Source organism: Babylonia areolata, chromosome 2 (genome assembly GCF_041734735.1).
Source record: "Babylonia areolata isolate BAREFJ2019XMU chromosome 2, ASM4173473v1, whole genome shotgun sequence".
Classification (NCBI taxonomy): Eukaryota; Metazoa; Mollusca; class Gastropoda; order Neogastropoda; family Buccinidae; genus Babylonia; species Babylonia areolata.
Genome location: NC_134877.1, coordinates 11,489,707 through 11,510,998, shown reverse-complemented (window position 1 = coordinate 11,510,998; position 21,292 = coordinate 11,489,707). Strand labels below are relative to the sequence as shown.

Sequence of the window (21,292 nt, the reverse complement as noted above, 5' to 3'; positions counted from 1 at the left end):
GTGTCTGTGTATATGTATGTGTGTGTGTGGATCAGTTCATATAGCCACTTCTCTTGATTGTTAATCCATTCAACCGTGGGGAGTTTATGGCCTCATCAGGCTTCCATCTCGTCATACTGATGTGGAAAAAAACGCAGAATATAATCTGTGTTTCCTCCAAACTGCATGTGGGTACATCCAGAAATACTGTGGAAATCAGTTCCCATTCCTTACATGAAAACCATTTTGATGAGACAATTTTTTGCACCAGTGTAATGTGTGGGTGCTGGGCTCAATGAGTTAAGATATAATAATGTCCAGGGTTTGGGACAGTGTCACTGTTTATATCAAATTTATGTTCAATAAAAGAAGCTAAACTAAATGTAAAGAAAACTTACTTTCTTTGACAACTTACTAAACCTCACAGCTTTGCTCACTTGTACAGAACTAGTTGATAATTGGCTAATGTGTGATGGATTTTGAAAAAGCTGAAGGAGGGCAATCCTTAACACAACAATACATTCATTGGTTCTTTCACTGTCCACATTTTAGTTCTTGTTCATTTCCTTTTTTCATTTTACTTTTCAAAACATGCCTTTCTTTTACTCTGTTCTTTGTGGAATAAATGTGGGTTCAACCAAACATGCACTGGTGAGTCATGGTAAAACAAATGTAATAAAACTTAATATTTACCTGCTCTGGTTTGATGTCAATATGTTGACCAGGACCATCACCATTTTCTAATTTTTGTGCTCCAGTGAAAACAGGCTGCCCGTCCCCTTTCTCCCCCATGGGTTGTGAGGGGAAAGATGACAGCACTGCATCCTCCTTAGGTTTGTCACTCAGCTCCGATTTCTCTTCTTCTTTTGGACACTCAGTTGTTTCAACACCTTTGGCTGGCTCTTCAAAATCACACCCTCCTGAGAATCTGACACTCTTTCCTTTATCCACTTTAGAGTTGGGCAAGTCAAAGTCAAACTCATCATCAGAATCTTCATCAGTTGCTTTCAGTGTGGAGGTCAGCAAAGGGGGGTCCACAGCATCTTCAAAATCTGCAGCCAGATCTTCTTTTGGCGTCTCACTGTGCTGCGACAATGCAGACACTGGCAAGTGTGGAGTCATGGACGGAGATGCTGCCATCAGCAGGTCAGGCTTTGTCAGGTTGGAGTCAGTGGTAGGGACAGAACACTGCTGGGAGAACAAGAAAATAGACGGTGTTTTTACGTGGGTTTTTAGAGTGTGTGTAGGTGAATGTGTGTGTGTGTGTGTGTGTGTGTGTGTGTGTGATGTGCATGTGTGTGTGTGTGTGTGTGTGTGTGTGTGTGTATGTGTGTGTGTATGCCTATTACAAGTCTGATTTGCTTTAAATACAAATATAAGTGAATGAATGAGAGTGACTGTGACTGTGAACGGAAGAAAGACAGGAGGCTGGGGGAATTGGGATGGGGGTGTGGGGGTGGGGATTCTGGGGGTGCTTGTGTGAGTGTCTTTTCTGTCTATAATTCAGATGTAATATACATAATTTAATGGTTGAAACTGGTCAAGTGTGTGGATTACCATGAAAATTCAATTTTCATAAAAAAGTGTAGCACTGATACCAGAAATGAATTCATTTTATAACAATGTGATCATTTCCTTGACATTAATAAGATTTTAATGCAGAATAAATGCGAATATATTCACTGTATTTTTCTGCTGGAAGTGAAGTTGAAATAAATTTATAAAGTCGTGCAATGCAGCTTAAAAAAGGAAAAGAAAAAGAGGCTGTACAATCTTAAGATTTAATACCAAACAAAACTATGTCATTCTCTACAATTTGTTTCTTATGATTAATTTGATGTTATGTTGATCAGTTATGTGTGACAGGATATTAAATTTTGAATCTTAGTGTATTTGTGTGTGTGTGTGTGTGTGTGTGTGTGTGTGTGTGTGTGTGTGTGTGTGTGTGTGTGTGTGTGTGTGTGGTGCTGTTAAATGATTTAACTTCATAAGTCATGGTTGTTCACTGATACTAGTGTTAGCATTACCATTCTGCTCTACTGTGTGTTAGGCGCCTTAGTGTGTGCATGTGTGTATAATGAGTTACGAAATATAACATTCCATAATATTGCTTCAATGTACTCCAATAATACATTTTCATGAAATCCGAACTTTAACTGAACAACTGAAAGTTTACTGCTTGAACTTGAAGGCTTATATGTCAACAACTGAAATCCAATATGTAAGGATCATTAACAATATGCAAAATAAAGACCACCATACACGATGTTAAGTAATTCATCAACAAAATCATCTTAACAATAGTAGGAGGAGTTTGTATTATACTCCATGTTTGGTGTTTACATATACTTACCATGTCAAACTGATGCAAACTAGGCCTATGGTTTGCTCTGTTTGGCCAAATTTCGCGCGGCTAACAGTGAAAAGACGCCCCTCTTAGTCTGGCCCGCTCTTAGCCAATCAAACGCCTCTAACAGCTATAAGCGCTGAATCATTCCTTTGGCCAAGGCTCTCCACGCCATCTTGTCAGGTTTTCGCTCTGTCTCGTCTAACGCTTTTTTTGGCTATTAAGCGTTTTCATTTGGCCTTATTTTGTTGTATGCGGCTTGCATGTGTATTGTGCTTACATTCTGTGTACTCGTTTCGACTCGGCCCCCTCGATTTCTTCGTATTTTTCTACCTCTGAGTCGATCCTGTCTTTCCTTTCTCTGTTGGGGATCGTATTGTTCGCTGGGTGCTTACGCGCGGTACCATGCCTCGTTTGCCATCCTACGAAGGCAGGGATCATGATGCTGGCAGAGATACTCGCCAAGAGACTCTCCCAGGCCCGGAGCTCATGATTTCTCCCGATAGGGACCGCGGCGATGCGTCTGCAGACACTGATCGCGGAGGGGACGCTCGTCCCGATAAAACGGTCATGAAGGGGACCGGGGGGAAAGGGATTCGAGCGTCACCTCCCGAAGTGTCCCAGCGCGAGGCGGGTGGAAGGGGGAGTAGCACGTCCTCTCTTGGTGGTGGGAACTCGCGGCTGGGTGCGGACTCCCAAGGGGAGGCCGCCCCCCGCCGTTACCCGGGTCCCCACACGGAGACGGCCCTCAGGGGCCCCAGTGCTGTTTCCCCTCCTCCCTTCTCGGTCGACCCCCCTCCCCCACCTCCTCCTGGGGGAGAAAAACAGTTGGTTCCGGGGGGGGACCTCCACTTAGCCCACCCCGGGCCAAGCCACCCCAGTCTCCCCACGGGAGGGGATTCTGGGCGCGTGGCAACCTGCTCTGCAGGTCTCCCCGCTATCCGGCCGGTCTCCCCTGCTGGGGGAGTCCCGCGCGTGTCAGGCGGTTCCGGGCAGTCAGACCGCCGGCCTTTCGGCCTGTCTGACACCCAAGTCGCACCTGACCTCCCTCCGACTTGGCCAGGCTTTTCCCTTCAACGAGGTCAAGGCACCAGTGACCCTTGGGGCTGGGGTCACGGGATGGCTGGTGCCCACGGGTGGTATCCCCCATTCTACCCGTACTGGGGTGCACCTATGGTGCATGCTGGGTTCCCGGGAGGACCAGGGACTAACCCCTGGTCCGCTCCCCACCGGACCCAACCCAGCACAGACCACAGAGTGACACACACAGCCCCGACAAGAGGGATTGACTCTTCGTTGGGCAGGTCGAGCTCCTCGACCAGTGTTAACACTACAGCCTCGAATAGGTCCTCTGTCAGCACGCAGGTGACCGCCACGGTCACTACGGCTTCCTTTTCAGGACCGACGGCAGCTGAGGGACCCCGCTCAGCCCGTGGGAGCCTGCTGGTCCCACCTACCCAGCCCTCGGTCCTAAAAGGAGATGAGTGGGTGTTCGTCCCCTCACAGCACTCGTGGGTCCCTCTGGCGTCCAGGGACGCTCTCTCTGAGAAGGTGTGGCACCCACCATCCCAAGCATGGTTGGACCTACGGTCCACACACTCCCCACCCTCTTCAGGTGTCAAGGACATAACAGAGGAGACCAGGGTCCCTGCTCGGGATCGCCCCAGCTCATCCCGCTGGGCTGACCACAGCCCACAGGACGCCCCCGTGGGTACATCCACTTGGGATGGCACCCAACAGGGGATGGACTGTGAACAAGAAGGACAGCCCCTGTCTTCGGATGAGGACGAACAAGCAGATGAGCACTCTTCGCCCCCATCCCAGTGCGACAGATGGAGCCCACGCCTCCCTAGGGACCAGCCTGAACCAAACTCGGACTTTGCCGAGCTCGAACTGACCCTCCCCAATAGGGTCACACATGCTGAATCAGTCCCTCAGGCAACTTTGTCACCCTTAACCCTCCTACGGTCAGGTGACTCTAACTCCAGAACCACAAGGCGACTCAGAGTGCCAGAAATGGCTCAGGAGTGGCTTAATAAGCCAGCCCGCACCGTCAGGGGTGCTGCTTCCATCCCTCCTCCAGGCAGGGAGTCACTCTCTGCCCCGGGCGCTTTTGCCCCAGGCAAGTTCCTTAAAGATCCCTCCAAGGGAGGAGTGTGGTCCTGGTACACACAGGACCACCCTGCCTACAGAGAAGCAGAGCCCTCCGCGCAGGACAGGATGTTGGTCTCACAGCGCACCACCTTCCCCACCTCAGCTACTCTTCCCTTTAAGACATTTGCAGAGTGGGACAAACTGGCCCGCCGCTGCCTCCTCGAGGTGTCCACGGCTTATACCTTCTTTGACGCGTTCCTCCACAGAGCCAATGAGCTGTGGGAACGACGTCCAGTTCAGCAGGACACGGAGTCTCCTTCCTCTGGCCTGCCTGGCCTCTTCTCATACCCGAGGTTAAACACTTTTGGCAATCGAGTAGCGTCTGGTCTCACGGCAGCTGCAGACGCAGCTACCAGCCTTCACTTCAATACGGTGCTAGCGCGGCGGGATGCTGTTCTCCGCCTCTCTAACATTCCAGTAGAGGAGAGGGCTGCTCTGCGGTCCATCCCAGCACAGCAGCACTCCCTCTTCGGCCAGTATGCGCCGCATTTTGTCAGCCACAGGGCAGAGACAAACCGGGAGGTGGCCTCATATTTAGCCCAATCCTCCCAGGGGCGCCAGGGTTCTATGCCTTTGAAGAGACCCGCCACCAGGGCTCCTCCATATACCTCGCCTCCTAAGCCAAAGCAGCGTGCTCAGAATCAGCGGCAGAGGAACAAACCACCTCATGGCCGTCCAAGCCGTCCGGCCATGCCCAAGGCCAGAAGGCAGCACCCCCAATGACTGGGCCCCGATTCAGCACCGCCAGTCGTTCAGCCCCTCCAAGTAGGAAACTTGTCCCGGCACGCGCATCAGTGGCGTGCTCTGGGACTCAACGACTGGATTGTGTCGGTGCTAGAGTCGGGGTACATGCTCCCTTGGGTGGGGGACCGCCCCCCTCTAAGATCCACTCCTCCTCCTTATGTGCCCAGCTCGATGGAGCAGGAGAGCGTCTTAGAGAAAGAGATATCGCACCTACTCCTCATAGGGGCGATATCTCAACTCTCGGACCCGGGCCCCGGTTTTTACGGCCGGTTGTTCGTGATTCCAAAAGTCTCCGGAGGGTGGAGACCAGTCCTGGACTTGTCCCCCCTCAACAGATTCCTCCCCAAGATGAAATTCAAGATGGACACACAGGCACAGATTCGGGAGACCATGCAACAGGGAGATTGGGCGACGTCCATCGATCTGAAAGATGCTTATTTCCATATCCTCATCCACCCGGCATCCCGCCGGTACCTGAGGTTCGTGTGGAGGGACAGAGTGTTCCAGTTCTCTGCCCTCCCATCTGGTCTGTCCCTTGCCCCTTTCCTGTTTACCAAGGTGGTGCGGGAATTGGTGTCAATCGTCCGGTCGGAGTCCATTCGGCTCTGTGTGTACCTGGACGACTGGCTTATTCTGGCCCAGTCACAGGCTCTGTGCCAGAGTCATACAGCCAGACTTCTAGACCTGTGCTCCCAACTGGGCTTCATCACGAACCAGGAGAAATGCGATCTGTCCCCGAGCCAGTCCTTCGACTTCTTAGGGATGAGATTCGACACGCGGTCCATGATAGTCTCTCCGACGCCAGATCGGTGGGACCGTCTGGCAGGCCTCCTCAACCACTTGCGCCATTCCTCCCAAGCAACGGCGCGGACACTTTCTTCCCTCCTGGGCATGATGGAGTCCATGGCACCTCTCATCCCTCTGGGCAGGGTTCTCAAGCGCCCTCTTCAGAGGGCACTCAGGCTACGGTGGTCCCAGAGCACTCAGCCATGGGATACCCGGATATGTCTGGGCGAGTGGTTCCTCGAGGTGACATCAGAGTGGTTAACCACCCCTCTTCTGACACAGGGGGTGCCCATAGCCCCACCTACTCTTCAGGTGGCACTATTCACAGACGCCTCCTCCATGGGCTGGGGAGCCCACATGGACTCACTCCATGCAGCAGGGACTTGGTCCCCGGAGGAGCGCCTATGCCACATCAATGTTCTGGAACTGGAGGCAGTTCGCAGGGCTCTCCAGCACTTCATAGCGGAGGCCAAAGGCAAGACCATTCGCTTGTTCACGGACAACACAACAGTCGCTTGTTACGTGAACAAAGGGGGCGGAGCGCACTCGGCAGACCTCTCTCTGCGGACCGAGGCTCTCCTCCGTTGGTGCCACAGCAGGGGCATTGCACTTTCAGCGAGACACATAGCAGGGAAAGACAACATTTTGGCAGATGCTCTCAGCAGGTCCAAGAGTGTCATACACACAGAGTGGACCCTGGACAAGGACACCCTGCAAGGAGTGTGGGAACAGTGGTTCCGGCCGATGGTGGACCTCTTTGCGACAAGGTTCAGCAAGAGACTTCCCACTTACGTCTCTCCAGTCGCCGACCCAGAAGCATGGGCAGTGGACGCTCTCTCTCTAGACTGGAGCAGTCTGATTGCCTACGCGTTTCCTCTCTTTCCAATCCTGTCCAAGGTGATACGGAAAGCCAGGTTGGAACGCCCGCAGATGATCCTCATTGCGCCGAAATGGCCAGCCCAGCCCTGGTTTCCGGTCCTTCAGTCCCTGACACATGTTCCACCACTGGAACTGGAAACCAAACCTCATCTGCTGAGGCAGCCTCGTTCGGGCATTCCTCACTCCAATCCTCAGATGCTCCACCTGCACGCGTGGCTGCTGTGCGGGCGGATCTGTCAGCATCACCATTGAAGTCTTCCACCCCTCGGTCAGCCTCTGTGTCCGCCGCGCTGACCAAGGGGGGTGCCTCCTCCGACCTCCTCTCCATAGTCTCCAAAGCCAGGAGGGAGGGAACAGAGACTTTGTATGACTCCCCCTTCCACCCGCCTCGCGCTGGGACACTTCGGGAGGTGACGCTCGAATCCCTTTCCCCCCGGTCCCCTTCATGACCGTTTTATCGGGACGAGCGTCCCCTCCGCGATCAGCGTCTGCAGACGCATCGCCGCGGTCCCTATCGGGAGAAATCATGAGCTCCGGGCCTGGGAGAGTCTCTTGGCAAGTATCTCTGCCAGCATCATGATCCCTGCCTTCGTAGGATGGCAAACGAGGCATGGTACCGCGCGTAAGCACCCAGCGAACAATACGATCCCCAACAGAGAAAGGAAAGACAGGATCGACTCAGAGGTAGAAAAATACGAAGAAATCGAGGGGGCCGAGTCGAAACGAGTACACAGAATGTAAGCACAATACACATGCAAGCCGCATACAACAAAATAAGGCCAAATGAAAACGCTTAATAGCCAAAAAAAGCGTTAGACGAGACAGAGCGAAAACCTGACAAGATGGCGTGGAGAGCCTAGTAATAATAATAATAACAACAACTAGAATAATAATAATGATGATGATGATGATAATAATAACAATAATAATGATGATAATGATAATAATGCATGTGTGTACTGCACCCTTTCTCTCTAAGAGCTCATGGTACTTTACATGAAAAAAAGTTACAAATGACATGAATCATTCATGACCAGTCTTTCTTCCCCCCTGCCATACCCCACCCTACCCCCCTTTCCCTCTCTCATTTGCCATGCATGCAAAGTGAGCTGACAGGCATGGGGCATGTTCGAGAAGGAAAGCAAGAGTGCTTAAAGATAGGTTTTAAAAAGAAGAGTTTTTAGTGAAATTCTAATGGCAGAGTTGGAATCAGATGAACGCATATGATGTGGAAGGTTGTTCCAGATATGAGGAGCAGCAATGAGGACAGAATATTCACCATACATTTTTCAATTATCAATTTACAAGATGTTGACGGGTGCAATAGCCAAACAGTTAAAGTGTTGGACTTTAAATCTGAGGGTCCTGGGTTTGAATCATGGCGACAGTGCCTGGTGGGTAAAGTGCAGAGATTTTTCCAATCTCCCAGATCAACATATGTGCAGTGGTGGGTGATGGAAACAAGAACATACCTTGCATGCACACCTCTGAAAACAGAGTATGGCTGCCTTCATGGCGGGGTAAATAAACAAAAAATCTGGTCATACACGTAAAAAAATGTTACATACCCAGCATGCACATCCCTGAAAACAGAGTATGGCTGCCTACATGGCAGGGTAAATAAACAAAAAATCCGGTCATACACGTAAAAAAATGTTACATGTCTGTGTGAGTGTGTATGTGTGTGTGCCTGAAATCTGATTGAATGACACAGGAAACGAATGATGAGTGCCGAGTGGCAGCCGTCAGTCAGCTCTACCCAAGTAGACAGACTGTTGTGCAAATGACCCCATGTTTGTAAAGCGCTTAGAGCTTGGTCTCCGACCAAGGATAGGTGCTAAATAAGTATCCATATCAATCAATCAATCAATGTTGATATGACACTCTTTATTCTGAGTTCATATTCAGATACAGCATTGGCTGTATGCCCAACACTTTAGGGTGTTCATTTGTTTGTTTGTTTTTGAGAGGGGGTTGTTTTGCTTACCTCAATAACATTTTTATCTCCATCTTCGAAATCAATTTTCATCTCACTGAGCTGGAGTGACTGTGTAAACACAACATCTGACAGTGAGGCGCGCAGAAGGTCTGGCTCTGCACTGGCGACATGGTCCTTGATTTCTGCGGACTTCTTCTCAATCTCATCTTCTATAGCATGAGATTCATTGTCCGAAATATGAATTTCAAACTGGTCTGGATCAGTTCCCAGATCTGGTTCCATCGTTTCAAATCACAAGGCAACTCGCTTCACATTCACTGCAACAGACTTTTACCATTCAGTCAGCTCCATTCACTAGAGAAGTCTGACTGTTTTTTTGTTCTTTGCCTGTTCATAAGCAGCTAATCCCAATTCAAAACAGCAGTAAGAAGGCGGATTACAAAGAATGATTCAGCCACCGAACTGCGGAGTTTGGTGTTTATTGATACCAAACAAACATCTGGCCATTGAATCAACAGAAACTTTAACACACTAATATAAGAGTTATTCTGCAACCGGCAAACAATTATTGTACTCAGCTCCCTATCACAGCAGTCAACAACACTCGAACACCTTGCATTCCTCAGTCAGCCATTTGTAAACAAAACAGCTTCGCAGCAAACAGATTATCGATTGATAATTGGATGAAAATTATAAACCAGAAGCTACAGCTGATCGTTCATAATTTCTGTGAAGTAATTTGTGTGTGTTGTAATACCTAAGATGAGTATTTACGCTGATTGTCATGCTTGTTTTTTGTTTGCGTATGAAAATGAATAGGCCAAAAAGCTCCAAATGGATGTTCCAAGTACAATAAAACAGTGTTGCGTGCATATAGATTATTGCCTGCGACGAATAAAAACTGACTGCTGTATGTATATATCAGTGTTGAAAGTGCAACGAGAACATGGCGACCTCCTATCACCTTGTGCGTTCGCTCTGCAACAGACTATCTGTTTGTGATAGAATTCTGCAAAACAGAATATTTTCAGGTTGGTAAAAGGTGAAATCGTTTCAACGCTTATTAACATCTGATACGCATGAATATTTGTGCCAAGTCCCATATCCAGTGTTGACGTGGATCATGCGATCTATTTTGTGATGATTAAAATTTTTAAATGAATAACATTAACAGAATATGTTTTAACATCTGCATGTGTTTGCAACTTTTTCTTTAAGGGAACTTTATGAGCACTCTGGTTCATTATGTCATATTGACCTGAGTCAGTGAGTGACATGAAAAGTGTCAGAACTTTCGGATTCAGACCACTCTTCTTATCTATGATAAAGAGTTAAGGGGTGGAACTGTGACCGACTTATAAGTTATATATTCATATACTATGTCTGTCATTATTGATATTGCTTTCATCGCAATGAAATTGAATTCAGAAAATTGCCCGACTCAGTGACTTTGTGTCATACTCAGATGAACTGATTTTTTTTTTTTTTATTCTGTGATTTTGATTGCAGAATTGTGGAAAGAATTAAGGTTTTCTATCAGTAAATCTTTTCCTATCTTTCAGGTCATTGGAAGTATGTTTATTTGTGTGTTTAGGAACAAAAACTCAGTGGAGTGGGTTTCCAGCCATGTGCTTCCCAGCTCGATTCCAGCATTCAGATTCAGCATCGGATTCCTCATCAGCAAACACACCAGCTGCCACTGCTGCAGAGGCTGAAAAAACGCCTGTTGTGATCGACAATGAGCTGATACTGAAGCTCCTGCAGGACTCAGTGGATGATAAGGTAATCATATTGTCTCTGTATATTATGTGCTTCCTCTGTATTGTCATTATCTACTACCATGATGACCCAGATTAATTATTTTCGAATATGTGTGTAAAATGGTTATAATGAATAATTCTATTATCACAGAAAATGTTTGATTTTATGAGCAGATGAATATATTTGTCCACGTTTCATTGGTGCAGTTACAATTACTTGCAAGATATTCAGTAACAGAAGCTCCGATGATTGATTCAGTGACTAGTTAAAGTAGAGCAACATTTGTTTGATTTGCGTCTCACCTCATGACCAGTCTTGTCACATTAATTGGTCATAAGGTAACAGGTGTCATGATTTTTTTTTTCTTTGCTGTCCATTATGACTCGAGTCCAATACCTGTCATTTCAAGTCTGCGTTAACACAGCAACCCAGGGTCATCTGCCATAGCAGTCCGCAATAAACTGTTGTTACGTTATGATTTTTGTTTAATTGTGTTACTGATTTTTGTCAAAACAGATTTTTCTTTGTGAAATTCAGGCTACTCTCCCCAGGGAGATGAGGTTGCTACACTGAGAGCACCACCCATTTTTTTGCATTTTATCCTGCATAGTTTTTTTTGTTTTCCTATCAAAGTGGATTTTTCTGCAGAATTTTGCCAGGGACAACCGTTTTGCTACTGTGGGTTCTTTTATGTGTGCTAAGTGCATGCTGCACTCAGGACCTCAGTTTATTGTCTCATCCAAATGACTAGCGTCCAGACCACCACTCAAGGTCTAGTGGAGGGGGAGAAAATACTGGCGAATGTGCCGTGATTTGAACCAGTGAGTTCAGATTTTCTCGCTTCCTTACCTCTAGGCCATCACTCCACTCTTTTGTTTTTCTTTGATGTTCCATCTTATATAGCTTGAATTTAATGTACGTTTAGATCAGATTAGTACAATACCAACATGATTTCACAAACTTTCCTATCCTTCATACGCAGGTGTCAACCTTAGTTTTGGCGCTTCTGTGAAGGAGAGAAAGCAGAGATGGAATTTCTGTACTCAGAATGATAAAGTTGGACAGATATAACTATGGACATGATTTTGTCATAATGTGGTGTGGTGATGGACACTCCATGTATTCACTAATATTATGGCGAAATGTTCTTTTCAGCCGGTGTCCAACATGCCAGACCCTTTTCAAAAGGAACACAAGCGGTGTATCCTGTGTGAGCACAATCTGGAAGTGAATTACAAGGTATGCCAAGTCACAGGAATTTAGACTTTTCCCCTTAAATTAGTTTAAAAGTTTTCTACCAGGATTGGTGTATATGTGTGTGTGCACCATTTAAATTAAATGCATTAGAATTTAGATGTGTTGGATGTAAATTATAGATGTTTAACTGTAAGTAAGACTGGAAATACACACTACCAAAAGCCGAAAAGGAAAGCTTTCATGACGGAAAAAAAACACATTCAGATGCTCAGTTTTCAATCAGAGTTTTTTTGTTTTTTTTTAATAGATCATATGTACACATGTAAAGATACTTAAAATCAGGGTTATCTTATTTCAGTTTAATCTATTGCCTGCCGAATATTTTAACAATTGTGCCTTGCCAAAACTCTGGCTTTCCACCTAAGTTCACAAAAATGTGCACTGTACTTCCTCAAATATGTAGACATCTCCTTGAAAATTTGCATGATGATTGGTTATACACTGCATTTCAAGTGGATAAATTCAAAATTGCATGAAAATTTCATTTTACATTTCCAGACAAATTGTTTTTATTTTGATTGTTTGTGACAGACTGCAATGCACATGTCATGCATTATTGAATCTTATTGTGTGCAGAATGTGAGATTGCTGAGTCAGTTTGTGTCGCCTTACACTGGGCGAATCTATGGACGAGCGGTCACAGGCTTGTGCATCCCCATGCAAAAAGAGGTGGCAAGAGCCATCAAACAGTCACGCTCCGCTGGTAGGTAGATAAATAATCTATCTCATGAGCAAAACTTGCAGTGTTTCAGGTACAGTACTTCCCTGGGGAGTGATGTTTTAAAGGCCATACAGGCACTGACTTGTTTTTCCTGTGATGCTATTTTTCTTATAGGGTCTTTCTTTGTACAGACTTTAGTCATGGTTCCATGGTGATAATTTTGTTTTGACTGTTATCATACATTATTTGATATCTTTATCCTCACTTCCTGTGTAGGTAAATTAGAATTCACTGTCAGGTCATTTAAACATATGTTTAACTGTCCATTTACATGTTGCAGGTTACATGCCGTATATGTTCAAGAAATCGGAGTACTTGAAGGATCCACGTCTGTTTGACCCCTTCAAAACTGCCAGATGATCACATTCAGACGTATCACCTTTTCATGATGTGACTGTGGACTTGATAGGAATTGGTGACTGTATGCTGTGTTGAACATGTGATTAAATTTTGTTTTTTTAACATCTGTTCTTGGTCAATGGAGGCGAGTGAGTAGAGAGAGAGAAAAAAAAAAACTCATCAAACTTGGATCACGTCAATACAGGTGATTAACAACCACTTCTATAAATTTATTTACAACAGAAGGTGGTGAATAATTATATCTTGTATTCATAGCAGAAAAAGATGAGTATTTCAATCAGCATATTCATAAGTATGTGTCCATTATCAGACATGGCAGCTGTAGCAGTATCTCATACCAAGCTTCAGATTAAAAAAATATTTCATCAAGGATGGATAAGTCAGGAGCCTTTCTCTGCATATGTGTGGGTTTGCTGGTGCTCTGTTGCTTGCTGGGTGAAGCATGGGGTTGGTGGCTGCTCTTTTGTAGCAATGTGGTATGTTTTTCATCAACTGGTCTCTCACCCTCTTCTCCATGTAGAGGAGAAAGCCTGTGGAAGAAAAGCAAGACAGCAAATCAGGCAAGAAAAATCATGTCACATACAAATGATACATTATAACGTGGTTCACAACAGACAATATGAGAAAATGCAGGTGAAGAATGCAACCATCTGTATGATGACATACAAAAAACAAAGATCTTAATTCCTTTGTTGTTTCATTGTTGTTTTTTTTTAAATCTTGCCTGAATGTTCTGTTTTTAATACTTGCCTTTTTTGTTTTGGGTGCCTTCCATGTCCACTCAATGCATTATGGAAATCAGTGACTTTATTTGCACTCCCCTTGCCTCCAATTCTGAGCTAGACCCAGACTCATTCAATCATCAGTGCCAAATGTCCAAAAGGAGCTGCTGACATCAGGCTGACATAGTACCACACATAGGAGGAAAGCCTACAGTATCTTCAGTGATGTCAATTGTGATCCAATAAATCCATGACGTCATAAAGCTCACTACTACTAGTACTTGCAACAGTAACTGCTTGCTTAACTTTCATATAGTATATTACCAGATGTCACATTCAAAGTTCTTTACTTAGGACAATAATTTCTTTGTTAACTTTAATATTTTACCTTTTTCTTCTTTTGACTGTTACAGTGACCAGTTCTCTGTGTTCCACTTTCAGGTTGCATCTGCCTGTGACATTATTCAAAATCTTTATTGTGATACGGTATTTCCTGACAAAACCCCAGCTTCCTGCTCTGCATAATTCCCTGTTTGCAGCTATGATCATTAAACAAAATAAGTAGCAGACAAAAGTACTTCCTGGTTCTCTCTCTTGTAGTGAAATGCTGCGGTTTTTAAAATGAAAAAAACATGAAAAACTTTGAAAGATAAATTTTTTTCTTTTTATGCAGCGAAGTAAAACAGAATGAAGATGGCCATTACTTGTGTTTATAAAGATAGGAAAGATGTCAAATTCAGAGATTACCTTTGTTTCTTTGAAGCTGTCGCTGCACACTCCTCTACAGTTTCAAGAGGAAAAGATGAACAAGTGGCCTTGGTCATATCTGCATCCTTGGAAGTGTTTGATGCAGCCTTTTGTCCTGAATCACAGGCAGCAGGGGTTGGTTCAATAATCTCTGTCATCTCCATGTCTTTGAGCACAGATGAAGTTTGTGCAATGTCTCTGTCTCCCTTTTCTTTTTTTAGTGTGTCTTTATCTCTGCCGTCGTTTCTTGCACTGTGTGTCATTTGAACTTCAGCTGAATGAACGGTGCAAGTCTCGATAAGATCTTGCCGGCCTGCCTGCCCATCCATTAAAAAATGACATTTAATTACACATACTTAACCGTGACCCACTAATACAGACTCCGGCAGGAGTCTGACATTCCTGTCCTGTGTAAACTACTATCCATCCAGCTATGCGGAGAAAACGAAAGTAGCTACGGCTGATAACCTCCCGGAAGTAGGTAACCTCCCCTTTGCCCCCCTGACTAGCGCCCTCCCATCCTCTGTAGCTTAAGGGTTCGTTTTAAATACAAGTAACACATTAGCTCCAAAATTTAAGGTTGAAAACTTACAATATACGCAATTGTACCACTTCTGTAAATCAGTGTTCTTTTCAATTCAAAACCAGTTTATCAACATTCAACAGTCTATTAAAAAAAAACAAAAAAAAAAAAACCTTTCTGAAATGAACAGAGTGCACAGTACAAGTTTACATCTATCCTAGCATATAACTGTGAGATAGAATGAGTTAAACAGAAATGACAGGTACGAATCACTGCTGACAGGCAATTTATTCCCACTGGTACCTTTTACTGAGCAGGTTTACATAAAGTTTGATCAGTCAGTGTTGAAATGGGCAATCTTGTTCAATACACGTTCACAAAAATCTCATCCTTGTTGAACTTAGTCCTGCAATTTGCAAGAAATCCCTGGGTCACTGACACAGGCACAAACCCAAACAAATGGCGTCTTCAGAAAGCAGTTCTGAAGAACAGGAACAACAAATTAAAAGTCAAACCATAAAGTACCTGTCTGAGAACATCTCTGGCGGTTTCCATAAGTTCCTTCTCCGTCATGATGTAAACAGTGTGACGAGATCTACACAAACACATACCATGCTTAGTATCAGTACAATATTACTCCAAACGAATGTGAACATAAATACATATGTTAAATGATTTTTTGTTATTGATCATAGCACAACGTAAGTACAATGCAACACAGCATGAGACTGAAAAAACACACATGACAGACACATCATATGCAGGATGATCAAATGCAGAATCCAACAGACTGATTTCTTCTGTGGTATAAGATATTTCACGACTATTTTACCCTCTGTTACAAAAGAGTTTATATTTGAAGTTTAATGACAAATTGTGCTTGGCAGTCTTCTTCTGCGTTCACTCGTATGCACATGAGTGGGCTTTTACGTGTATGACCATTTTTACCCCGCCATGTAGGTAGCCATACTCCGTTTTCGGGGGTGTGCATGCTGGGTATGTTCTTGTTTCCATAACCCACCGAACGCTGACATGGATTACAGGATCTTTAACGTGCGTATTTGATCTTCTGCTTGCATATACACACGAAGGGGGTTCAGGCACTAGCAGGTCTGCACATATGTTGACCTGGGAGATCGTAAAAATCTCCACCCTTTACCCACCAGGCGCCGTCACCGTGATTCGAACCCGGGACCCTCAGATTGACAGTCCAACGCTTTAACCACTCGGCTATTGCGCCCGTCTGTGCTTGGCAGTATCTTATGTTACACTTTGAACATCTTTAGATATATGAAAATCTGATCTGGAAATCATTCAATTTAGGAATATGAATTCAACATATTCTGCAAAGGCAGAATTTATTATGGAATGTCACAGAATTATCTGATGACAAAAAAACAGAAATGTCACAGAGTTTTCTGATTGCAAAAATAAAATAAGCCATGAAACAATTCCTCCTGTTTTGTTTTTTCTTGGGTTCTTTTTTTTTTTTTGCATACACTTTTTGTGAACATTTTCTATTTTACCTGCCCCTGCCCTCTGTTGAACTATTGCTGGAAGATTTTTCCAGTGAGACTTGCGCTGAATCTGACTCCATGGAGCTTCCTCTGTTTCTCAACATCCACTGTGGGATCTGTCGTGATCCAGTCTCTGAAATGGGCTCTGCGCTCTCCTCTGTCAAAGTGGCTTGTTCATCACTGAAAGACACTTCCGGAAGGTGTTGGCTCTTTTCAACTTCCCCTTGCTTTTCCATTCTGCTCCTTGCCTCTCTGATAGGTGTGGCATTGTCAGCATACTGGGTCTGAAACCTTAACAAGCAATCCAAATGAACATAGCGTTGTATATATTAGGGCAGAAAAAAATGAAATGAAACGCACACACACACACTGACACACAAAATCACACTAACATGCAATGTCACAGGTCTCAACACTAACTGCAAGTTCCAGTCAACGCACATTCCTCATCCGCATTCATGGGCTGGCAACTCACATGTTCACAAGTGAGCTTTTATTTAAAAAAAAAACCAAAAAAACATTTTACTCCTCTATAGGCAGTCTTACTCCCAATTTCAGGGGGAGGTGCTGGGTATGTTCCTGTTGCTGGGATGTTCAACATGTGTATTTTTGCATATGCATGAAAGGGATTAAGCCATCAGGGAGATTTGGAAAACTTTTCTCCATACTGAATTCGCTGCTACCAGGATTCAAGTCCTGATTACTCAAATTTAAAGTCCAGTGCTCTAACTACTGCACCAATCAATACAGTCATGAAATAATTTGAAAACAAAGATTTGTCACATACTTTCTGGCATCTTTCTCCCCAGAGGGTTCATGCACATTCATGTCTTTTCAAAGCTCCACTCACACACCCCTAAGCAACTAAACAAAAAAAACCCCAAAACATCATACAAACAATAAATGCCACCTACCTCTCTAACTTCAGGACGTCTTGAATGAAGAGGAACTCACGAAGACCACGTGAATGATCCACATGGACATACTGATCAGAGGAACCTGCCAGATGGTTGACCAAAGGAATGGAGGGCAGTGAGGTGTCACCTGTACCGGAATCTGCCACAAGCTGCAGCTGTTGCAGCATCTGTGGCACTGGGCAGGTAGTAGCACTGTGGGAGGTCCTCAACTGAAACAAAACTGTTTCACTTACAGATGTGTATCATGAACCGTAGATGGCAGCCAGAATAAATTTCCTATTTCCAGACTTATCAGGTACCAAGGATTGAAAGCAAACAATCTCATGCACACCTGTTTCAAAGTTTTCTTTTTTTTTGTGTAATCAACATTTTTTATAATTTTTCATTTACATGTATCAAATATGCAACAACAAAAACAACATCAATTTCAAACCATATACCATTATAATAAACTAAAGACAATAATAATAAGTAAAATAGGATAAAGTAGATAGGGCTTAAGTCAATGGATGAGTTTTGCTAGAGTCAGCAACGACAGTTTACCCCTGAATCAATCACATCATCAGATAATGATATTTGTCAAACAAAAACAAACCCCACCAAGCAATAACAACTAAAAACAAGAGAGGCAAGGCCTTCAAGACTCAGTTGTGATACACTTAAAAAAAATTTTTTTAAATCTAATCGTTAAAATGTGTTCTGTATTTGTTATTATAAAGCTTCGGGTTAAAAAAAAAAAAAAAGTCCTAACCAGATTCGAACCCTGCGTGTTCGGGTGAGAAGAAACTGTCTTACCCATTACACTATCGTGGCTCCTTTTCTGACATTCTAAAATTTAATATTTGAACATACTTTTTTAAAGGGCAATAAATCAATTGCGGTATTCGCAGTGAGAACGCTGTTTAAATCATATTATTCTGGTGTATCTTGGGCATTCAAAAAATCTTTAAAGGCAATAAAAAAAATTCTTTTTAATGGCTATCGCTGCAATCACACTGCAACATTTAGCCGTTTTCTCTAGATCTAGACAGATGTACAAGTTTAGTTACACCCGCCGGGAATGTAGTACAACACAGTCGATTCAATTTCTCTTTTATGTTCATTCTAGTTTTATAGTTTTAAAGTTGATATGAAAATTTAATATTTTGTTAAACTAATAACATGTAGAGCCAAGTACAAGTACTTCTAAATGTCATAAGAAGTGAAAAGGACTCCATTTTGAGAAAAGTCAAGACTTGAAATTTTTTCGTTTCATCGTGATCAATTCAAGGGTATTAACTCGCATGGTTTACAATTTTTAACTGTGAATTCCGACTGATTCTGTGGATATTTTTATGGCAGTTTGGGGCATAATCCAGTAAGTGATGAGGCGTTCACAAATCTTTCTCTGAATAAATATTTAACGGTCTCCTTCTCCAACTTTGTATCACATGTTATCGTGTATTGTCCATTGAATATAGGATTGAACAGGTGGGTGAACAACTTGAAACAAAATGGCATCGTTCGCGTTCGCGAAGAATATGAGCACGCACTTTGAATGTGTATAAATATGTGTACACAACTGATTTTTGCCCATGACCTTCAGGGCTCAGCCAACAGATCTGTAAAGTCCACTCATCGTATTGATTTTAGTATTTTCCGAAAAGACCACTTGGGCGAATGAACATAGTGAAAGCCCTGTACACTGAGAGTAAAACACACAAGCTTTTTATGTATTGAGTATAATCTCAAAATGTAATGTTTAAGATGAGAAAGATCAGTTTAAAGCAAATTAAGTCCCCTTGCATTAATTACAGATTAATTTCCCTTTTTTACTATCTGCACCAAAACGTTTGCAAAATAAATAAAACTTCCATGCTTAGCAAAAGAAGTTCCTGTTTGAACAAAAAATGATAATGACTGCTTTTGTTGTTGTGTCAGAATATCAGATCAAAGTGCCAAGTTTAGAGAATACAAAAAATATAACAGTAAATACAGTTTGCATATAATTTGGCTTCTTTTTTATTTTTTTGTGCCCATCCCAGAGGTGCAATATTGTTTTAAACAAGATGACTGGAAAGAACTGAATTTTTCCTATTTTAATGCCTAATTTGGTGTCAACTGACAAAGTAGTTGCAGAGAAAATGTCAATGTTAAAGTTTACCACGGACACTCACACACACACACACACACACACACAACCGAACATCGGGTTAAAACATAGACTCACTTTGTTTACACAAGTGAGTCAAAAACACACACACACACACACAAACAAAAGCATCATCACACCAAAGATCCCATGGGAAGACGTGGTTATAAAGAGGACATTTGACAATAATACAAGTATTAACTATTGGGGAAAAGAAAACACTGGCTTATAAATGTTCTATTGCACATCAAATCTGGATACTTCATTTTTTACATACGCATTATGCCATTCAATTTTATACCTCGCATAAAGCTGTTTTAGAAAGGTATGCAGACCTGGTGTGCATTTTTCATTTTTGCATTTGTAGACATATAGTTTGGCAAACATTATAATGAAATCAAATATATTATCTGTTTTTCAATGCTGTGCATCGCCGAACAGTACTAAACTGCAACAGATCTTAATGTTATAGGCATTTCCACATTTTTCATTAAACAATTTTTCTAAAAGAGGTCCAAAAGGACTGTATATGTGTACAATGTCACAAACAATGTTCTATGGAGTCTCTTGCTTCATTACACAGCATGCAGTTATTTGTATCGGATACTCCCATAGCATTTAAGACAATATTAGTTGCAAGAATTCTATGAACGATTCTCATTTGCAGCCATTTTATTTTAACATCTTTAATTCTATGGATTTTATAAAAGTTTTCCAATGAACACTGATATTTAATTTATTCGCCCATTTTACACAACATTCTGGTTTATCATCATTTTTTGTTAATACATCGTACAACAGTTTTGAATAAATGTCAGTGCATTTGGCATACTGTAAGTCCACTATCATTACTGGATAGTTTTATTCCTGTTTGTTTAATATATTCTTTTATTGAAGAGATCCATCCATTAAAAGTTGGATAATCAATGTCAGAAAAAATATTGTATTTCATAAAATCTCCATTACTTTTAAGGAAGTGTTTAATGGCATATTTTCCTTCTCCCATCAATTTGTCATTCCTGATATCTAATTTATTCGCCCATTTTACACAACATTTTGGTTTATCATCATTTTTTGTTAATACATCGTACAACAGTTTTGAACAAATGTTAGTGCATTTGGCATACTGTACATTATTGGATAGTTTTATTCCTGTTTGTTTAATATATTCTTTTATTGAAGAGATCCGTCCATTAAAAGTTGGATAATCAATGTCAGAAAAAATATTGTATTTCATAAAATCTCCATTACTTTTAAGGAAGTGTTTAATGGCATATTTTCCTTCTCCCATCAATTTGTCATTCCTGATAATTTTATTGCCAATTTTTATGTTTTCATCGTAGAATAAAGGTTGGGAAAGTATTTCTTTTGAGTTTCCAGGTTTCAAAGTATAAAAGAGTATTTTGTATGCTTGAAGTGTATGGGACCAGAATATATTTGTACTCCTATATCTACACTCATATGCTGGTCCACAATATGCTAAGTTTTCAAGAACTGGGCACACTTTTTGCTGCAATGTATTTCCATTTGTGGTGCGTGGCTTCAAATTTTCTTATCCATGATAGCTTTAGAGCATGAATATATTTTCTAATGTCTGGTATATTTAAACCACCTTGTTTTTCAATTTTAATTGAAGTCTTTCTGTTAATTCTATCCTGTTTCAAAGTTTTCTACTATATGTCACCCTGTTTTCTGATTTTTTTCATACCCTAAACATCAATGAATAAGGAAAAAGCAGAACAGAAGGAAGATAATATATTCTGGTCTGCTCAAGATACATGTTCATCGGAGAGGGGGGGGAAGGTGGT

General features: G+C 42.8%; 3 protein-coding genes across 5 annotated transcripts in view; 1 reads left to right on the top strand and 2 right to left on the bottom strand.

Annotated features, from left to right (window-relative positions):
• Positions 1 to 9,473, bottom strand: part of LOC143297725 (uncharacterized) — a 21,454-nt gene extending 11,981 nt beyond the window's left edge. Inside the window, exons 1-2 of one of the 2 annotated variants that reach the window (XM_076610152.1) lie at positions 8,877 to 9,473; positions 673 to 1,170 (exon numbers count right to left, since the gene is read on the bottom strand). In XM_076610152.1, coding sequence (XP_076466267.1) covers positions 673 to 1,170; positions 8,877 to 9,110 — 732 coding nt within the window. In that variant the 5' untranslated portion in view covers positions 9,111 to 9,473. The remainder of the gene's footprint in view (positions 1 to 672; positions 1,171 to 8,876) is intronic. The other variant, XM_076610162.1, reaches the window with a different exon arrangement.
• A 161-nt stretch (positions 9,474 to 9,634) lies between these two features.
• LOC143297749 (uncharacterized) lies at positions 9,635 to 13,029 on the top strand. The gene is made up of 5 exons (XM_076610207.1): positions 9,635 to 9,859; positions 10,423 to 10,610; positions 11,745 to 11,828; positions 12,423 to 12,549; positions 12,848 to 13,029. The coding sequence occupies exons 1-5, from the start codon at positions 9,775 to 9,777 to the stop codon at positions 12,925 to 12,927; spliced, it is 564 nt and encodes a 187-aa protein (XP_076466322.1). The 5' UTR covers positions 9,635 to 9,774; the 3' UTR covers positions 12,928 to 13,029.
• Positions 13,030 to 13,176: 147 nt separating this feature from the next.
• Positions 13,177 to 17,580, bottom strand: LOC143297736 (uncharacterized). Of its 2 annotated transcripts, XM_076610196.1 has the most exons (6): positions 17,351 to 17,580; positions 16,446 to 16,727; positions 15,445 to 15,514; positions 14,397 to 14,713; positions 14,038 to 14,101; positions 13,295 to 13,457 (listed from the first exon to the last, which is right to left on the bottom strand). In XM_076610196.1, the coding sequence occupies exons 1-6, from the start codon at positions 17,518 to 17,520 to the stop codon at positions 13,428 to 13,430; spliced, it is 933 nt and encodes a 310-aa protein (XP_076466311.1). In that variant the 5' UTR covers positions 17,521 to 17,580; the 3' UTR covers positions 13,295 to 13,427. The 2 variants fall into 2 exon arrangements, with proteins under 2 accessions (XP_076466303.1, XP_076466311.1); XM_076610188.1 differs by lacking the exon at positions 14,038 to 14,101 and having other exon boundaries at positions 13,177 to 13,457.
• Positions 17,581 to 21,292: the final 3,712 nt, after the last annotated feature.